We start from the raw sequence: 21,815 nt of genomic DNA, 5'->3' as shown, positions 1-21,815 counted from the left end.
CTCAGAAGTACTATCTCTAAATATATCCATCAAGTTTCTGTAGTTTGGTTTCTGTACTATCAATGTTCTGTTATACTTGCTATTACAAACGTATTTTATTAAATAATATGTTCTCACAACGTGGACATCTATACTAAGCATATAGATCCTTATATATCTATTTCCCATCCCTTGTTTCTCTGAGAAGGTAGTGGTGGGCCTTCTTGAATCGCTGCAGTCCGTGTGGTGAAGGTGCTCCCATGGTGCTGTTAAGTAGGAAGTTCAAGAATTTTGACCTAGTGACAATGAAGGAATGGGGATATATGTCTGAATCAGGATGGTATGTGAATTGGAAGGGAACTTGGATCTGATGGTGTTCCCATGCGACTGCTACCTTTGTCCTTCTAGGTGGTGGAAGTCGCAGATTTGGAAAGAGCTGCCAAAGAAGCCGTAACAAATTGCTGCAATGCATCCTGTAGATTGTACAAACTGCAGCCACTTAACACAGGTGGTAGAGGGGGTGGATGTTTAAGCTGGTGGATGCGGTGCCAATCCAGCAGGCTGCTGTGTCTTGGATGGTGCAAATTTCTTGAGTGTTGTCGCAGCTGCACCCACCCAGGCAAGTGGAGAATATTCCATCACAATCCTGACGTGCCTTGTAGGTGGTGGAGAAGCCTTGGGGAGTCAGGGTATAAGCTGCTTGCCGCAGAATATCCAGCGTCTGACCTGGTCTAGAAGCTATACCATTTATGTGGCTGGTCCAATTGAGGTTCTGGTCAATGATGATCCCCCAGATGTTGATGGGGTGGGATCTGACACTGAGCTGAGCTTCCAAACCCATATCCTCTCCATTTAAAAAAAATCAGTAACATCGCCCACCTCTGCCCATCCACTGCTGAAACACTCATCCATGCCTTTGTTACCTCCAGACTCAACATTTCCAATGTTGTCCTGACCAGCCTCCCATCCTCTACCTTCTGTCCTCTGTAAACTGCAGCTCATCCAACACTCTGCCACCTGCATCCTATCCCACATCATCCTGCTTACCTATAATCCTGGCCCCGCTGACCTACATTGGCTCTTGGTCCTCCAATGCCTCGGATTTACAATTATCATCCTTGTGTTTAAATTATTTCATGGCCTCGCCCTTCACTACCTCTGCAATCTCCTCCAGTGCTACAATCCCCTCCCCAAACTCTCCGTTCCTCTGACTGTCCTCTTGTGCATCCTTCCCTCTTTTCCACCCACTATTGGCAGTGCCCAAATTCTGGAATTCCCTCCATAAACTCCCCCACTTCTATCTCCTCCTTTAAGACCCTCCTCTTTGACCAAGCTTTTGATCACTCCTTTTACTATCTCGTTCTATGGCCCTGTGTCCATTTTTTGTGATTTTGCTGAAGCACCTTGGGACATTTTTCTAGTTAAAGGTGGTATATAAATGCAAGTTGTTGTTGATTTATCCTGAACATTCATAATTGTGCATATAGGGGGTAAATTTTAACCCCCAAGGACGGGCGGGTTAAGGGTGGGTGGGAAGGTAAAAATTGTAAACATGTGAAAGCCGACCCCAACTCACCTCCAACCTGCCCACTTCTGGTTTTAACGGAGTCGGGTCAGGGAGCCACGACCAATCCGCTCTTAGGTAGCGGGTCAGTTAGTAATATCTTTTAAGGAGGCTGCATGTCTGCATTTTAATAGTTTTTTTTATTTTTAACTCCTGGGGGCCGGGATTTCCGGGCCTTCTGCATCTCGCCACGTAAGAGGAGGCGAGAAGGCCCGAATCAACAGGCAAGTGCCTTTATTGTATTGCTTGTGGGCCAGGAGGAGCAGGGGTGTTTCCTCCAGGCCCAACAAGCTTACTTGCTGTGATCCCACACATGTCGACCCTCGCCACGATCTCCGACCCCCCCCCAAACGATCTCTGCCCTGCCCGCCCCCCCCCCCCGATGACTGGCCCAAACGACCCCTCCCCCCCACCCCCGATGTCCCACTTACCTGGCATCTGCTCCCCGGCTGCTTTCCCATCCGAACAGGCGGCCAGCCTGTCAATCATGTGCCTGTCATGTGGGAAACCTGCTGAAAAAATTTAAAAGACGTCCTGACATCATAATCATCAGAAGTATGGGTTTCCCGTCCGGAAATCCACCACCTCCCCCTCCCCGCTCTCTTCAAAGTCTCGAGTAATTATCGAGGCCATAATGTCAATGCAATACTCAAATGGATACATGTGTTGTATTTATAATGTACCATCTATTCTCTTCAGAGCAAGAACACAGTAGTTAACCAACTACATCCAAAGAATGCCACACAACTGAGCAGCAGTTATCACCATCCCTACTTGAAACGTGCATCAACGGTTGCCTATAGTATGGGAGTAGTAGTTATTGACGAGGGAGCAGAGAGTGGATTCACTGAGCACTGATTTTACAAGGGTAGCAATGCTGGTGGTTGATGAGGGGGTTAAAATGCTCTTATCTCAAGGGAGTGATATAAGGATAAAGATCCACATAGGTCTGCTTTAAAATTAAGGCTGTTAGTGTAATAGGATTGTATTGAGCAACCAATTGCCTTCTTGCACGTGGTATTACATGATGATCATGATAGTTTAGATTAGTTCAACAGCCAGGTATGCAATACCATCTCCCATACAATGTTTAAAAAAATAGCCAATGTATTGCTGGTTAAAATTGTCAACTGACAAAAACTTCAATAACACAGCAAGATAACAGCGCTGAATTATGGAACACTTTTGCTACACAGTGTCAGTATCAAGCACTTCTAGGTTATGAATAGCACAGGTTAGATACACTTTAAAGCTCTCTGTACTTTGTTCCAATAATATGGTTTAACCTCAGAACACCCAAATACCAAATGTTTTAATTTCCCATTAGCTTTTCTGAGTATTATTGCCAATTTGTATTAAAAGGTCATAGAAGGTTCTGTCCCTGTATATCCTGTTCCTATGAAATTGTAGCTAGGTCTTTGCACTGGAGTTTAAAATGGAGCTGTATCAATTGCTTCCAAAGGAATTTCTTTTGTCTTTGCCTTGGGTTTGAGTTTTAAGCATTATACAATACAATATGGAGAATGGCTGTTTTAAAAAAAAATTCTCAGGATGTGGTTGACATTAGCAAAGCTGTATTTATTCCTCATTCCTAGTTGCCCAGAGAAGGTGGCTGTGAGCCATACAGTGCATCAAAATATTGCAATGAAAAGATAACTGGCAGCATTCTAACCATTCACTTCATGCATAAGGTCAGGAATTTTGGTTCATTGATGCCATAGGACTGCCTTATTCCTGTGAACACAGATAGTGTTCGGAAAGAGCCCAAATGGGAACAGCCAAGATGTGGAGATGCTGGTGATGGACTGGGGTGGACAAATGTAAGGATTCGCACAACACCAGGTTATAGTCTAACAGCTTTATATGAAATCACAAGCTTTCGGAGCTTTGCTCCTTCGTCAGGTGAGTGACGAAGGAGCAAAGCTCCGAAAGCTTGTGATTTCAAATAAAGCTGTTGGACTATAACCGGGAACAGCCAAGTTATGGGAGATTTGAGTTGTGGATCGGTTCCTATTAGGAATTGTTTCATAATTGCTAAGACAGTCAAAAGTATATATCCACAGACATTACTTTGTTAGAGTTGGGATCTATTTGTACCAAAAAGCTAGTTAATCTTGAAGGCTGTTTGCAGCATGAGTTAATGTTAAAAGCCATTGCTCTTAAAAACTAAAGGCATACTCCAGCAGCTATCTGAATGTCAAAACTAGTTAATGAGAAACAAATATTCTTTTATAAAATTTATTGCTCCAGTTTTAAGGAACAAAATACCCCATCTTATGCTGCACACAGGTGTCAATGCTCAGGGGTAGCACTCTCGTCTCGGAGTCAGAAGGCTGTGGGTTCAAGTCCTGCTCCAGGGACTTGAGCACATAATCTAGGCTGACACGCTAGTGCAGTACTGAGGGAATGCTGTACTGTTAGAGGTGCCATCTTTCGGATGAGATGTTAAACTGAGGCTCCGTCTGCCCACTTAGGACATAAAAGACCCCATGGCACTATTTCCAAGAGCAGGGGAGTTCTCCCTAGTGTCCTGGCCAATATTTAGACCTCAACCAACTTTACTAAAACAGATTATCTGGTCATTATCACATTGTGTGCAAATTGGCTGTCACGTTTCCTACATTAGAACAGTGACACTTCAAAAGTACTTAATTGTCTGTCAATTGCTTTGAAAAGTACTATGTAAATGCAAGTCTTTCTTTCTTTTCCCTAATGTCCACCACATTAGTTAGCCACTTGGAATCGTTCAAAAGCTGCCCAGGCATAGCTGCCCTCCTATTGTTCCTCTCTACTTGTTGAAAACCACTTGATTTTCACTTGGCAAATCCTCAAAGTCAGAGACAGGTTTAGAAACTTCTTATGAGGGTAATTATATGCACAAGCATTGCCTTGTCAAGTCTATGTGCAGTACACAGAAACACCAACACAGATCAAATCTGAACTAGAAAACCAGCACATTTTCCTTTAATGCTCAAAAATTTTTAGCACAAATTCAGATCATCAGTTAATGGGTGTTAAAGAAATATGTGTGCATTTTTAAAAAAAGTGAATCTATTCTCTATAGATGTATAGAAAAATGCTTTTTCCAAGATATAAATACATTTTATTATTCATTTCACTGGGTCCCTGATGGCTAAGTGAATTTATGCATTGAGTAACAGCCATGCAGACAAGAAAAGCCTCAGGCTCAATCAGGGTGGCAGTAGCAGTGCTGTAATTGGCTAAATTCTGATCTTAGCAAATCCATGTACTAGAATGCAGTAGTTCAGAGTGTGCAATACATTCTGCACTAAAACATTCCACTGGTACCACAGCCTGAAATGATCGGTTCATTCTTTTCTCTGAAGAGCTACAGGGATAACACATAACCACAGATCCAGATGCCACTCTTCAAAAGACAAAGACCATCAACATTAAAATTCAATACCAGTTTTCCCTGCAATGGTTGCTTTTATTTTTTTTAATGTTGTATTTTTGCACAAAATGATGATAATTCCTCAACATTTTTCAGGAATATTTACTGCTGCTTCAATATCAAAGAACAGGGAACTTGAACTAGGAAATGTCCAACAAATTGACTGCCTTAACTTTCAGTAACCAATGAGCCAATAAAACCATTGCAGTCATTGTGCTCCAAGTAATTACCCATTTTAAGGCAGGTTGGGCATGGTCATCTTTGCTGCAGTCACTTTACAGATTCCAATGGGCTATTTATCCAAAAATAACCTTTAAAAATTGTTAATGTTCTGGTTAAGTATCCCACTTTATAAACTTTACCACAACACTCTAAATTATGAATAAAGCATTAAATTTATTATTAACCTATAGTACACATCATTTTAGGAAGACAGAAGCAAACATAGTAAACTGAACCAATATACAACAATCTCATTATCTCAGACAAAAGAAGCCAAAATAAAATTTCCTCTTTTTTCTTTAAATGGAAACTTCAGAAATTGAAAAAGAAACCCATTTTAAACGATTACTTCAGGATTATAATTTCAATTCAAAAAAATGCAGAAAGATTAATGATCTACATAAATACTTTGTTCAAAATTGCAATAATCAAAGATCTCATCTAATTGTCTGATTAGTCTTTCATGATGTTGTTTTCAAGTGAAACTGAAGATCTGCTATAAGCACACATCTTGGAATTAAGGGACAGATTTAATACGGACCATGTATACATCAGCAGTTAACTACTTTTCCATTGGTCAGTGTTTCTTCCAAGCACCTCCAGGATAGCACTAGAGGGTAAACGGTATAGTGTTCAGTTCTTGTACAGAAAGAAAACATTATCTGATCTTAATCCTTGTTGTATGGTTTTGCTAAATATATTGTTCCTCTTAGGTTCTTCAAGATTTGGATTGCTGGTGTCATTTAATAAACAGAACATAAACACCCATGACAAGGCAAGACAGTGCCACTGGTACATGAAGCCTCGTTCCTATCACTGCAGCTGTAAGGAAACATAGTTTTATTTAGTAATCGGTACAGGGATGTTGCCTCACTTTTTTTCTTTACAAATACAATAACATTAAACATACTGTAATTTAAAATATCATATTCAGGATCATCTCAAATCCCACTTGGTGAGGTGTCACAATGTAATGATATTCCAACATGTGCCATGGAGGGGTAGTACTTGGGTTCATGCCTGCGATTTACCACACAAAGAAATCCCAATCTCTGCTGTGTCATAGGGAGAAGCACAAGAGGAGCTTGGGTGTTTGATCATGGTGTGGCAAGAAAGATTTGTGGGAGTAATAATGGGTTGCTCCACATACCCTCTACTGGCCTGCTTAGAGTGACACTGGCCAAGAATAGGGTTAGCTGCTCTCCTGCTTGTCAGAGAACAGTACGCTGCAGGGAAAATCTAAAGTCGGGAAAAAATAACATTAAAATATTGCTGGACAGTGGGAACATCAAATCCCAATTTAATTTACTGTTTTATGATTTCAATTATTTAAATCACATTCCTTGTTCCATTTGTACAACAATAATTTGTTAATCAATACTGATTTGTTTTAATACTCATTACAAACCGTAGCAATAAGTCATACAAATCAAAAGTCACTATATAGTTAATTTATCATTTCTTTCTAAGGATAACAGTGATTTTACTATATTCTAAATCAGATTAAGGTCTTTGTTCATCAAATCTAGAATGCATATTGGTTTACCTTTGTAAAATACACCCCATACCCCTTTCTTTTCAGAAAGTAACCATTTATTTAGTCGTGGAACTTTCTTTAAGTATGCACAGGTGCATATAAAAAGTAAGCCAAAAACCAGGAGCCCATCGAAAGAATATACTGCAAAACATAACAGGAAATTTGGTTAAAACACAAAGTCTTATACGATGCATTTAAGATGCATTCTTTAGATGTTAACAAATGATGTAAAATTATTTGACATTATAATATGAATTCTCATACAGGAGTAGACTGTTTTTATGTATTACTTTTGCAACACCCAAGGGTGTGAAAAAGCAACTAAATCACTAAACTCACACAGAATGCAGCCTCACTTCTTTTATTAATGCTGCTGATTTACTTGTAACACTAGTTAACAGGCAACAACACAAGCGAAGCACACTAAAGAATAATATCTTAGTTATACCGGCAGCGTTATAACTGCCGGTAGTAATGCTGCTTCAAGCTTCAGAAGAAACTGAAGTGCCAGGTAAATGTGCCCACTTCACCAACTACACAAAAAAATATTTATAGGTTCGAGACTCTGGCCTGAGGTGAAAGAGGTGTGCGTCATAGTGATAGAGATTTTTTAAAAGTCTATTTAATAATATAAAATGGTACATCTAGGATGCATTTCCTGTCCGTTACACTTAAATGTTCATGTAATACTTAAACAAAGGTGCAAAGAAACAAAAGAAAGTTTCCAGGAAGAGAAACTTTCAGAGCCAGCAGCCTTTCAATTGACTGTAGGAATCACACTTTTAAAAAAAGACAAGACAAAGCCAGGGCTTCGACAGCAGATTAAGCTCAGAATGAACTCACCAAGTCTTTATTAAAAGCAATTAGGCTTTGTGGTCTTAAAAGGATACAGTCAAGATTTCTGTGGGAGGTTATTGCTAGCGGTTGGCTCCAATTTTTATTTATTTTTCTCTGCCATTTACGATGAGGAACAAATGTACAGTTTTTAAAAATTGGATGTCAGAGTTCTTGCTCAGTGACTCAAGAATACTGTACATAGAGGATAATAGGCAGCCAAATCCTATAAGTCAGGGATGGTGTATGATATGGTGGAATAACTTGTCATGTAATAATGTAATGAGCTAAAGTTATTACCTCTGTCAAAGGTGTTGAAAATGAGAAATATTTCTAATTATATAGGCATTAGCAGCTCTGCACCTACTTTCTAATTTAAAAAGGGCAACTATGCCATTTGGTGAATTGGTCTGTATGAGTATTAGACTAGTCTAACCCATTAATGGCAGTGCAAAACATGGTTGTGGATACAAACCAGCTGCATTATATTCGAAGAGTTCTAACAATGAATTATTGATGCAAAATGTACTGTCGTGCAGCTTTATTACAGCTGTACATGTGAAGACTAGGTTGACTTGTTCTCTGGTATTTGTTGTTTTATATTGCTAGCTGATCTCCTATGGGGATGCTTACAGTAAATCTGATAACATGCTGAATTATAATGACAGAGGTACTATAATGTGTAATACACAATATATTAACCTACTGCTGATGTGGGACTGTGTGTAAAATAGCCTGTGCCTTTAAGGCCAGAAAGACTAATTGCATAAGTAAACACAGCCTGTGGTAGGTCATTCAGAGATTTACTGCAGTTTGATTAGGGAATTTTTGACATTGCAAGGTGTTTGCCACTATCAAAACTTCCAGCATTTTAAGATTTGTTTTGTAATGAAATGTGCATGCTAGATCAAAGTCAGGGCTACTGTACTATGTAGAACACAATGTATTACTTTGCAGCAGATCTATGTCACTTTAGGACTACAAAATCTAATTGATAAATAAATAAACACTGAGTAAGTGCATTCAAAGGTGCAAACATTATACAGTATATTGTTTTGTGCCCGCAGTTCCTCTGTAGAATCCAAATGTTACCTGTGTTTTATTATTCCCCCCCCCCCAAGTGTAACATGGAAAATTTCATTAGATGTCACACACTAAAGTGTGCAGATATGTAAATGACAATTCTATAAGAGTATACATGGCTACTGGTTGATCTCACAGTAATTGGCATCAGTATTAAGGCCGTTTTTACTATCTTTATTAATGATTTGGATGTAGGTGTTGGGGGAATGGTCCATAAGTTTGCAGATGATACAAAGCATTTGTGCAACTGTTAGATTTGTGGATGAGAAAAAACTGCTGCAAGCTAAGCTTGGTGTAACGGGAGAATGGGCCCACATTTGGCAAATGGTATTTGACTTGGATAAATATAGTGTTATGCATGTGGGCAGACCAACATAAAGTATACTTATACCCTACAAGGTACAGAACCGAAGTCTGTTGAGAAAGAAAAGATTTGTGTTATAGTACACAATTCTCAAGGTTCATGATCAGTGAGTAACTGATTCGTGACTGCCCTTGACATCAAGGCAGCATTTGAGCGAGTGTGGCCTTAGTAAAACTGAAGTCAATGGGAATCAGGGGCAAAACTCTGCAGTGGCTGGAGTCATACCTAGCACAAAGGAAGATGGTAGTGGTTGTTGCTGGCCAATCATCTCAGCCCCAGGACATTGCTGCAGAAGTTCCTCAGGGCAGTGACATCAGCCCAACCATCTTCAGCTGCTTCATCAATGATCTTCCCTCCATCATGAAGTCAGAAATGGGAATGTTTGCTGATGATTGCACTGTGTTTAGTTCCATTCGCAACCCCTCAGATAATGAAGCAGTCCGTGCCCGCATGCAGCAAGACCTGGACAACATCCAGGCTTGGGCTCATAAGTGGCAAGTAACATTCACGCCAGACAAATGCCAGGCAATGATCATCTCCAACAAGAGAGAGTCTAACCACCTCCCCTTGACATTCAACGGCATTACCATCGCCAAATCCCCCCATCATCAACATCTTGGGGGTCACCATTGAACAGAAACATAACTGGACCAGCCACATAAATACTGTGGCTACAAGAGCAGGTCAGAGGCTGGGTATTCTGCAGCGAGTGACTTACCTCCTGACTCCCCAAAGCCTAGTACAAGGCACAAGTCAGGAGTGTGATGGAATACTCTCCACTTGCCTGAACGAGTGTAGCTCCAACAACACTCAAGAAGCTCGACACCATCCAGGACAAAGCAGCTCGCTTGATTGGCACCCCATCCACCACCCTAAACATTCACTCCCTTCACCACCAGCACACTGTGGCTGCAGTGTGTACCATCCACAGGATGCACTGCAGCAACTCACCAAGGCTTCTTCAACAGCACCTCCCAAACCCACAACCTCTACCACTAAAAGGACAAGGGCAGCAGGCACATGGGAACACCACCACCTGGACGTTCCCCTCCAAGTCACACACCATCCCGACTTGGAAATATATCACCGTTCCTTCATCATCGCTGGGTCAAAATCCTGGAACTCCCTACCTAACAGTACTGTGGGAGAACCTTCACCACACGGACTGCAGCAGTTCAAGGCAGCTCACCACCACCTTCTCAAGGGCAATTCGGGATGTGCAATAAATGCTGGCCTTGCCAGCGACACCCACATCCCATGAATGAATTTTTTAAAAGTATTGTGAAGCGATAACTAAAGCAAATAGAGTATTAGGTTGCATTGCCAGGACAATTGTGTGTGAAACAAAACACACCATTTTGGTTAGGCCTCACTTACAATACTATGTCCAGTTTTGGTCCCCTCACATGGAGGATGATGCAGAGACTTTGGAAAAGATTCAGAGCAAGGCCACTAGAATGATACTCAGCTTAAAACACCTTAGTTACCCACATAGGCTTAAAAGGCTAGGTCTGTTTGTTTTAGATGCATAGACTCCATGGTGATTTGATAGAGGTGTTTAAAACAATGAAGATGTGGAGATGCCAGTGATGGACTGGGGTTGACAAATGTAAGGAATCTTACAACACCAGGTTATAGTCCAACTGTTTTATTTGAAAATCACAAGCTTTCGGAGGCTTTCTCTTTCGTCAGGTGAGTGTGGGATTCCATGGAAGGTTACCGCATTTATAGTCAGAGAATAATACCTGGTGATTACCGATAATCTTTCCAACTGCCTGTTGTCAAGGCAATCAAAGTGTTCAGACAGAGAGATGTTACCTACGTAGGTAACTATAAATGTGGTAACCTTCCATGGAATCCCACACTCACCTGACGAAGGAGAAAGCCTCCGAAAGCTTGTGATTTTCAAATAAAACAGTTGGACTATAACCTGGTGTTGTAAGATTCCTTACATAAAATAATGAAGGGACTAGACTGTGTTCATGTTGACAGATTATTTCAATTAGATAGGTTCGGGAGGACCAGTCATGTGTATAAGTTACGTAGGGGCAGAACTTGGTTAGATATCAATAGGTTCTCCTTTTCCAAGAGGATAGACGACCTATGGAACAAGCTGTTGGTTGCGTAGTGCATACCTTCAAGGGAGATGGACTAGTTTGGGGGGGAGGGGGCACAGAGATCACAGCATACAAAAGATAGCTAGAACACTAAGTGAAATCAATCATTGTCAATATGGTCTTCGGGACTAGTTTTGATCAGCCATGGAGGTTCAGAGAGGAATTTTCCAGATTTATTTTTCCCTAAATTGGCCTTGGGTTTTTAAAATCTTTTTTGCCTCTCCCAGGAGATTACATAGCTGTTGGTTTGTGGGGGTTGTTGGGAATCATGTTGCTTAAGGCATCTCAATGGACCAACTGATCTCCTGTCGATATTTGCATAGCTTTTTGTACATCCAGTAAAGATTACATCTCCTAATTGCTAAGTAAACACTGGGTTATTTCATTCAAAGATTGATGGTTAGTCAGGCTGGCAATCAAAACCCTGGCTTTGTTTATGAAGGCTCAAGTAACAGCCTGCAAGCAGTGTGGCTCCACTCTTGTGTTCTAGGGAGAGTTTTTCTGTACCTTTGAAATGTGAACAGACAGAAATTGAGCACGGGCAGTTGGAAAGATTATCTGTAATCACCAGGTATTGTTCTCTGACTATAAATGCGGTAACCTTCCATGGAATCCCACACTCATAATATCTGTAATATTAGAAGTGTTTCTAATATTACAGATCAAAAATATTTACCCATCTCAATTTAAAAGCAATACTTATTCCCAAGACTATGCTGCAAGCACATTTATTGTGGAGAATACATCACTTTGAAAAAAAATGTATTAAAGTGGATGTATTCTGAAAACAGTATCACATGGTCTGAATAAAGCAGCACATGGGACCTATACACACACAATTCTTTTTTGGCATCAGTTTACACAGAATGTCCTGGTAACCAGCTGAAAATATTTCTCTGATCAACATGAAAATCATGTCACAACTACTTATTCCTTTGTATGAACATTGCACAAAGACAAGGAATGTACTCACAGTTTGCATCAGCACTGACAGCAGTTGTCAGCACGATACCAGTGATAAAAACTCTACATATATTACAAACAACATTCACCATAGTTCATTTCAACACAGTAACCAGGATTTCTTTAGGAATGAGTTGGTTCCAAATTGACACACCTGACTATGGGAGGTCAATCCAACGTGCCTGATTCAGTAATCCAAGACAGGCAGGTATGGTTAACGCTTCAGGTCGATGACCTTTCGTTAGACAAAACGACAAATGGTCATCGATCTAAAATGTTAAACCTACCTTCCTCTCACCACATAATGCCTATTTTTGAATTGTCCAATCAGGGTGACAAGTTGCCCCAGCGTCACCAACAGAAAACAATTCGACAACTGCCCCCTCTGTGAGCAAGCACAACTAATATGATAATTTAAACATAAAGTCCCAACTAAACAAAAGGAAACTCAAATCTAAATCATAATAGTTATCTGTGTCAACCAGACACCCTATTCCATGCCTGACCTGCTGAGTGTTTCCAGCATTTTCTGTTTTTATTTCAGTTTTCCTGCATCTGCAATATTTTGCTTTCAGTAATCCAATACTTGAACCAAGCAATCCGCAGTTCTCCAGTGCATTATTGATGATTTACCAAACAGCCTGGGTCACTGAAAGGGGTCTGGAGGTTCAGACTCTATCCATGCAGCTCTAAATAATTCTGCAATCCGATATTGAAACAGGTAGGGCAATCCCAAATAGATATGCAACACTATATGCAAGCAGATTGACCATTAAGTTGTGTGGCTTTAGTCCATTAAACTCCAGCAGTGTCCCTTGCACACTTCAGGCCTCTAAATTCTTGCCAACCTGCATCTCAATTCTCTGGGCTTAGGCAAGCGCGGTGTGTTCCTACAGGGAGAGACTGCACTCCACATTAGACAAAATTAACCTATATGGATTTCTTAGTCATTTGGTCTGGAGATTCTGCAGTACAGTGGTGAGTTTCTACACATGTCAAACATTTACTTGACCCAAAATAGCTATAACTTAATCCAGACCAAGAAATGTTGGTATTCAGAGGGATTTAGGTGTCCTTGTACATGCATCATGGGAAGTTAACATGCAGGTACAGCAACCAATTAGGAAGGCAAAGGGTATGTTAGCCTTTACTGCAAGGGGGTTGGAGTGTAAGAGTAAGGAGGTCTTGCTGCAATTATATAAGGCTTTGGTGAGACCACACCTGGAGTACTGTGTACAGTTTTGGTCTCCTTACCTAAGGAAGGATATACTTGCTTAGAGGGGGTGCAACGAAGTTTCACTAAATTCCTGGGAAGAGAGGGTTGTCCTATGAGGAGACATTGAGTAGAATGGGCCTATATTCTCTGGGGTTTAGAAGAATGAGAGGTGATCTCATTGAAACGTATAAGATCCTGAGAGGGCTTGACAGGATAGATGCTGAGAGGCTGTTTCCCCTGGCTGGAGAGTCTAGAACTAGGGGTCATAGTCTCAAGACAAGGGTTCAGCCATTTAGGACTGAGATGAGGAAAATTTCTTCACTCAGAGGGTTGTGAATCTTTGACATTCTCTACCCCCGAGGGCTGTGGTTGCTCAGTCGTTGAGTATATTCAAGACTGAGATCGACTCTAAGGGAATTAAGGGATATGGGGATAGGGCGGGAAAGTGGAGTTGAGGTAGATGATCAGCCATGATCTTATTGAATGGCGGAGCAGGCTCGAGGGGTCGTATGGCCTGTTCCTGCTCCTATTTCTTATGTTCTTACACCAGATAATAGTCAGGCATTCCTCAAGACTGACTCTCGGTTCAGAGGATTATTTGCATTATGGAGGAGATGAAACACAGGTCTTTGCTAGCAGTGAGATTATCAAGGAGACTGATGTCAACCAGGCACAATTGGGGTGATACAAGTGGTTACCACACCCTTGGGCTGGGCAAGAGGGAAAGTAATTCAATCACTAACCTCATGAAAGCCTGCACATGGGGTAAGGGGGTGTTGTAGGTGCGTGTGCCTCTTACGGTTAAACAGCCTGTCAACACTCACTGGACTCTCACAAACAATGGCCATTTACGTGAGACTGGCATCCATGGAATAGTACCCAACATAACTGCAAACCTAGGGAGACTAATAAGGTGGGCAGGACATTAGAAGAAATCAAAAAATATATTAAAACATTTAAGTTGGGGGGGGGGGGGGGGGGGGAAGAAGATAGGAACATAGGAACAGGAATAGGCCATTTAGTCCCTCGAGCCTGTTCCACCATTCAATGAGATCATGGCTGATCTGTGACCAAACTCCATATACCTGCCTTAGCCCTTAATACCTTTGGTTAACGAAAATCTATCAATCTCAGATTTAAAATTAACAATTGAGCTAGCATCAACTGCCGTTTGCGGAAGAGAGTTCCAAACTTCTACCACCCTTTGCGTGTAGAAGTGTTTCCGAACTTCACTCCTGAAAGTCCTGGCTCTAATTTTTAGGCTCTGTCCCTTAGTCCTAGCCTCCCCAACCAGCAGAAATAGTGTCTCTCTATCTACCCTAACAGTTCCCCTTAATCTCTTGAAAACTTCGATCAAATCACCCCTTAATCTTATAAATTCTAGGGAATACGACCCTAGTTTGTGTAATCGCTCCTTGGAATTTAACCCTTGGAGTCCAGGTATCATTCCAGTAAATCTACGCTGCACTCCTGCCAAGGCCAATATATCCTTCCTAAGGTGTGGTGCCCTGAACTGAACATAGTATTTCAAGTGTGGTCTAACCAGGGCTTTGTATAGCTGTAGCATAATTTCTACCCACTTGTATTCTCGTCCTCTAGATATAAAGGCAAGCAGTCCATTAGCCTTTTTGATTATTTTCTGTCCTGTCATTTTAATGATCTATGCACATGGACCACTAAGTCTCTTTGGAGCTCCGGTGTTTCAAGCTTTTCACCATTTAGAAAGTACTCTGATCTATCCTTTTTACGTCCAAAGTGGATGACCTCACACTTGCCTACATTGAAATCCCATTTACCACAGTTTTGCCCATTCACTTTTTTAAAAATTCATTCATGGGATGTGGGTGTCGCTGGCGAGGCCGGCATTTATTGCCCATCCCTAATTGCCCTTGAGAAGGTGGTGGTGAGCCGCCTTCTTGAACCGCTGCAGTCCATGTGGTGAAGGTTCTCCCACAGTGCTGTTAGGAAGGGAACTCCAGGATTTTGACCCAGCGACGATGAAGGAACGGCGATATATTTCCAAGTGGGGATGGTGTGTGACTTTGAGGGGAATGTGCAGGTGGTGGTTTTCCCGTGTGCATATTGCCCTTGTAGGTGGTAGAGGTCGCGGGTTTGGGAGGTGCTGTCGAAGAAGCCTTGGCGAGTTGCTGCAGTGCATTCTGTAGATGGTACACACTGCAGCCACAGTGTGCCAGTGGTAAAGGGAGTGAATGTTTAGGGTGGTGGATGCAGTGCCACTCAAGCAGGCTGCCTTGTCCTGGATGGTATCGAGCTTCTTGAACGTTGTTGGAGCTGCATTCATCTGGGCAAGTGGAGAGTATTCCATCACACTCTTGACTTGTGCTGTGTAAATGGTGGAAAGGCTTTGGGGTGTCAGGAGGTGAGTCACTCACCGCAGAATACCCAACTTCTGACCTGCTGTTGTAGCCACTTATCAGCCCAAGCCTGGATGTTGTCCAGGTCTTGCTGCATGCAGGCACAGACCACTTCATTATCTGAGGGGTTGCGAATGGAACTGAACACTGTGCAATCATTAGCAAACGTTTCTGACCTTATGATGGAAGGAAGGTCATTTTTGAAGCAGCTGAAGATGGTTGGGCCTAGGACACTGCCTTGAGGAACTCCTGCAGCAATATCCTGGGGCTGAGATGATTGGCCTCCAACAACCGCTACCATCTTCCTTTGTGCTAGGTATGACTTCAGCCACTGGATAGTTTTCCCCCTGATTCCCATTGACTTCAATTTTACTAGGGCTCCTTGGTGCCACACTCGGTCAAATGCTGCCTTGATGTCAAGGGCAGTCACTCTCACCTCACCTCTGAAATTCAGCTCTTTTGTCCATGTTTGGACCAAGGCTGTAATGGGGTCTGGAACCAAGTGGTCTTGGCAGAACCCAAACTGAGCATCGGTGAGCAGGTTGTTGGTATGAGCTGCTTAATAGAACTGTTGACGACACCTTCCATCACTTTGCTGATAATTAAGAGGAGACTGATGGAGCGGTAATTGGCTGGATTGGATTTGTCCTGCTTTTTGTGGACAGGACATACCTGGGCAATTTCCCACATTGTCAGGTAGATGCCAGTGTTGTAGCTATACTGGAACAGCTTGGTTAGAGGCACGGCTAGTTTTGGAGCACAAGTCTATTAATATCTCTAATTTCATGCTTCCATCTACACTGCTTGCAATGCTGCCTATCTTTGTGTCATCGGCAAAGTTGGAAATGTGGCTCTCTATCCCGTCATCTAAGTCGTTAATAAATACACTGAATAGTTGAGGCCCCAACACAGATCCCTGTGGGTCACCACGAGTCACATCCTGCCAATTTGAGTACCTGCCCATTATCCCTACTCTGTATCCTGCTGCTCAACCAATTTCCTAGTCAGGTCAATAAATTGCCCTCAATTCCACGAGCTTCAACTTTAGCTAACAGTCTCTTATGAGGGACTTTATCGAATGCCTTCTGGAAGTCCATATAAACAACATCCATAGATATTCCCCTGTCCAATACTTTAATCACCTCTTCAAAAAATTCAATCAGGTTCATCAGGCATGACCTACCCTTTACAAATCCATGCTGGCTCTCTCTGATCAGCTGAAAATTTTCTATCCTTATATAAACTCTAGTAATTTCCTGACAACAGATGTTAGGCTAACTGGTCTCTAATTCCCTGGTTTCCCTCTCTCACCTTTCTTAAACAGCAAAGTGACATGTGCATTTTTCCAATCTAAAAGGAACGGTTCCTGAATTGAGCGAACTTTGGAAGATTAAAGTTAGGGCTTTTGCAATGTTCTCACCCGCTTCTTTTAAAACCCTAGGATAAAAGTCATCAGGTCCTGGGGATGTCACTCTTTAGTACCATTATTTTTTTCATTACTGTTAATTTGCTTACATTAATTATGGAGAGTCCCCATCCCCGATTCAAAATTAGTTTCCTTGGGGTGTCCAGCATGCTATGCTCTTCCTGTACTGTAAATACTGATGCAAAGTAATTATTTAACATGTCCACCATTTCCTTATTTTCATTTACAATATCACCATTATCAGTTTTTAAGGGGCCCACATTGCTCTTGACCACCCTCTTTTCCCTAATATAATTGTAAAAATTGTGTGTGTTGATTTTGATATCCCTTGTAAGTTTCTTTTCATACTCCCTTTTTGTAGCTTTTACTATCTGTTTTGTCACCCTTTGCTATTCTTTGTAACTCTCCCAGTCGCTAGAATCTGTGCTATTTTTTGCATTTTTATATGTTTTTTCTTTTTTTTTTAGTTTCATGTTTTACCTTATCTCTTTTGTACTCCATGGCTTTTTTTTGGCAAGTGGAGCTCTTGCCTCTTAGGGGTATAAACTGGTTCTGTATCATGTTAAATTCTTTTTTGAACACCTCCCACTGATGATCTGTTGTTTTACCCATTAACAGATTTGTCCAGTTTACTATGGACAGTCTCTGTCTCACCCCACTGTAGTCTGTCTTACTTGAATTTAGAATCTTAATAGCTGATACGGGTTTCTCCCTTTCAAACGCAACATTGAACTCGATCATATTATGATCGCTATTAGATAAATGTTCACACGCCATTAAGCTGTTAACTAAATCTGGCTCATTACTGATTATTCAATCTAATACCACCTGCTCTCTTGTTGGTTTGATAAACTAAAATCAAACTTAGAAAGGATAAGACTCCTGATCCAGATGGAATGCATCCACGAATATTAAAAGTTAGGGAGGAGATAACAGAGGCACTATTACATATATATTAAAATTCACTAAAAAAAAAGGGAATAGTGCCGGAGGACTGGTGGACAGGTAATGTTATTCCTATGTTTAAAAATGGAGATGGAACAAATCCAGGGAACCATAGACCAGTTAGCGTAACTTGAGTGGTAGGAAAGATAATTGAATCTTTACTCAAAGATGTAACAGAACGACATCTAGAGAACATAATAAAGAATAGTCAGCACGGATTTCAGAAGGGAAAGTCATGCTTGACCAACTTTATTGAATTCTTTGAGAAAGTAACAGAGTAGACAAGGATAATGTAGTAGATGTAATATATTTGGATTTTCAAAAGGCCTTCGATAAGGTACCACATTGTAGATTCATGGCTAAGGTCAGAGCATGTGGAGTCAGGGGACAAGTAGCAGAATGGATAGCAAATGGCTACAAAACAGAACAGAGAATAGGAGTTAAGGGTAGATACTCGGACTGGCAAAAGGTGGGAAGTGGTGTTCCACAGGGATCGGTGCTGGGACCACTGTTGTTCACAATTTACATTAACGATTTGGATTCAGAAATCGGAAGTACAATTTCAAAATTTGCAGACACCACCAAATTGGGGAGTGTAGTTAATACAAAGGAAGAATGCGTCAGAATGCTAGAGGACGTTAATAAACTTGCAGAATGGGTGTGTAATTGGCAAATGAATTTCAATATAGATAAGTGTGAGGTGGTGCATTTTGGTAGGAAGAATAAGGAGGCCACATTCTGCTTGGATAATAAATCTAAACAGGATAGAGGAGCAAAGGGATCTAGGGGTACAGACATACAAGTCACTAGAAGTACCAACACAGGTTAATAAAGCCATAAAAAAGGGCAACTCCAGCACTAAAGTTCATTTCAAGATGGATAGAATTGAAAAGCAAAGTTATGTTCAACTTGTATAGAACCTTGGTTAGATCACAGAGTATTGGGCACAGTTCTGGTCACCACATTGTAAAAAGGATATGGAGGGTTTGGAGAGGGAGCGAAAAAGATTCACAAGGATGATACCAGAACTGAGATAATATCCTCATCAGGAAAGGCTGAACAGGCTGGGACTAAAAAGAAGGCTGAGTGGTAACCGGATAGAGGTCTTTAAGATAATGATAGGGTTTAATAAGTTAGACAGAGAAAATGTTTCCATTTGCAGGGAGTGGTAAACTAGGTGGTCATAAATATAAAATATAGTCACTAATAAATCCAATAGGGAATTCAGGAGAAACTTCTTTATCCAAAGAGTGGTAAGCATGTGGAATGCACTACCACAAATAGTTGTTGAGGCAAATAGCATAGATACATTTAAGGGGAAACTAGATAAGCACATGAGAAAGGAATAGAAGGATATGCTGATAGGGTAAGATGAAGTAGAGAGGGAGAAAGCTTGTGTGGAGCATAACCACCATAGACCAGTTGGGCCGAATGGCCTGTTTCTATGCTGTAGACTCGATTGATAGAAGTGGTTGAGATCAGCTCAGCTCAGCTGGTTTCTAAACAAGAGGGAGGGCCCACCTTCCGAGGGGGCTGGTGATGGTTAAACTGCAACCGAACTTGAAACCAGCCTCCCCGACTTCCTGCGCAGCGATTGGTGCAAAGAACAAACGTACGCAGGCAGGTGGTGAAGCCGTGCTTCCGGATTGGACCACACGGTTGCCAATCAGCCGGCACCCCGCACGCTTCCGCAATCAAGTTTAACTTACTCGCAGCGCTCTCTGAAACCCGGGCGAAACCCTAAGGCCGGGGCAAAACAGATCCACTCGCGCCTCCACACTAGACCTGGAAACGCCCCGAAAGGGAAGCCAGCGGCTCCGCTCGCAGCCGATACCATCAGCCCCCCGGCCGCCGAGGCCTAACTCTCCCGGTAGCCACGTCCTCAAACCCCAACTGGCGGCCGCCGCCCGTTGAGCGACGTTTCCACAGGCCGTCATGGTGAAGCCGGGGCCGGTGATTGATGAGGAGGTGAATGGGGGGGAGGGGGAATTTACCGTTGGTCATGACTGCGGTCCGAATCCTCGTTCGCGCGCTGTGCTCTCGCTCCTTTATGACGCGTTCATGATCCGGCTCGTGCCTCCGGACCCGAGGTAAACACACACACACACAGGGAGAAGTAATCAAACCCGCCCACTGGGCTGCATGGGCACATCGATCCCAGTGACGCTCGCCTACTACTGCCTTCTGCGCAATCCGCTCAGTCATCCGGCCAGCTCCAGATGTTTAACCGGGGGTTGTAAGATCTGTTACTCTTAGTCACAAATACAAATACGTTTTGATTTTAAAATGTGATCTTTCTCACTCTTAAAAATAAGTGCAACTGCGTGTATTTAAATGGGTTTTATGACTTGTCACCTTGGTCATATTTTTCACTCCTGTTATTTCCTTAATACTGCTGGCTCTGCACAGCTGTAATTCATAGAATCATAGAATGGTTACAGCACTTGAAGGAGGCCATTTGGCCCATCGAGCCCATGCTGGCTCTGGGTAAGAGCAATCCAGTTAGTCCCATTCCCCCGCTCTTTCCCCCAGCCCTGCAATTTTTTCCCTTCAAGTATTTATCCAATTCCTTTTTGAAAGCCACGATAGAATCTGCTTCCACCACCCTTTCAAGCAGCGCATTCCAGATCATAACTATACGCTGCGTAAATAAGTTTTTCCTCATGTCGCCTTTGGTTCTATTGCCAATCACCATAAATCTGTGTCCTCAGGTTCTCGACTCTTCCACCAGTGGGAACAGTTTCTCTTTATTTACTTTATCTAAACCCTTCATGATTTTGAACATTTCTATTAAACCTCCTCTTAATCTTCTCTGCTCTGAAGAGAACAATCCCAGCTTCTCCAGTCTATCTATGTAACTGAAGTCCCTCATCCTTGGAACCATTCTAGTAAAACTTTTCTGCACCCTATCTAAGGCCTTCACATCCTTCCTACATTATGATGCTCAGAATTGGACACAGTACTTCAGCTGTGACCGAACCAGTGTTTTATAAAGGTTCAACATAACTTCCTTGCTTTTGTGCTGTATGCCTCTGTAAAGCCCAGGATCCTGTATACTTTTTTAACTGTTTTCTCAATCTGTCCTGCCACCTTCAAAGATTTGTCCACATATACCCCCAGGTCTCTGTTCCTGCACCCCCTTTAGAATTGTACCATTTAGGTTATATTGCCCCTCCTCATTCTTCCTGCCAAAATGTATCACTTTGCACTTCTCTGCGTTAAATTTCATCTGCCATGTGTCCGCTCACTCCACTAGCCTGTTTATGTCCTCTTGAAGTCTATTACTATTCTCCTAACTGTTCACTACACTTCCAAGTTTTGTGTTTTCTGCAAATTTTGAAATTGTACACCCAAGTCCGGTCATTAATATATATCAAAAAACCAGTGGTCCTAGTACCGACCCCTGGGGAACACCACTGTATACCTTCCTCCAGTTCGAAAAACAACTGTTCACCACTACTCTCTGTTTCCTTTCATTTAGCCAATTTCGTATCCATGCTGCCATTGCCCTTTTTATTCCATGGGCTTCAATTTTGCTGATAAGTGGCGCTTTATCAAGCACCTTTTGAAAGTCCATATACACAACATCAATCGCATTGTCCTCATCAACCCTCTCTGTTACGTCATCAAAAAGCTCAATCAAGTTAGTTAAACGCAATTTGCCTTTAACAAATCTGTGCTGGCTTTCCTTAATTAATCCACACTTGTCCAAGTGACTATTAATTTTGTCCCGGATTATCGTTTCTAAAAGCTTCCCCACCACTGAGGTTAAACT

General features: G+C 41.9%; 1 protein-coding gene across 1 annotated transcript; it reads right to left on the bottom strand.

Moving 5' to 3' along the window:
- Positions 1-4,973: 4,973 nt before the first annotated feature.
- On the bottom strand, positions 4,974-20,180 carry tmem167b (transmembrane protein 167B). Its single transcript, XM_068007829.1, has 3 exons — positions 20,035-20,180; positions 6,727-6,858; positions 4,974-6,002 (listed from the first exon to the last, which is right to left on the bottom strand). Exons 1-3 carry the CDS (start codon positions 20,042-20,044, stop codon positions 5,920-5,922), a joined length of 225 nt encoding a protein of 74 aa, XP_067863930.1. The 5' UTR covers positions 20,045-20,180; the 3' UTR covers positions 4,974-5,919.
- Between the last annotated feature and the right edge of the window lie 1,635 nt (positions 20,181-21,815).

Source organism: Heptranchias perlo, chromosome 27 (assembly GCF_035084215.1).
Source record: "Heptranchias perlo isolate sHepPer1 chromosome 27, sHepPer1.hap1, whole genome shotgun sequence".
Classification (NCBI taxonomy): domain Eukaryota; kingdom Metazoa; phylum Chordata; class Chondrichthyes; order Hexanchiformes; family Hexanchidae; genus Heptranchias; species Heptranchias perlo.
The sequence above is the reverse complement of the archived record's forward strand: the minus strand, read 5'-3'. Positions and strand labels throughout refer to the sequence as shown.

What these genes read in the sequence shown, in the direction of transcription:
- tmem167b (XM_068007829.1), bottom strand. An exon ending in ATGGGGTGTATTTTACAAAG is followed by an intron (nt 6,003 to 6,726) that starts GTAAACCAATAT and finishes GTTTCCTTACAG; the next exon opens with CTGCAGTGATAGGAACGAGG.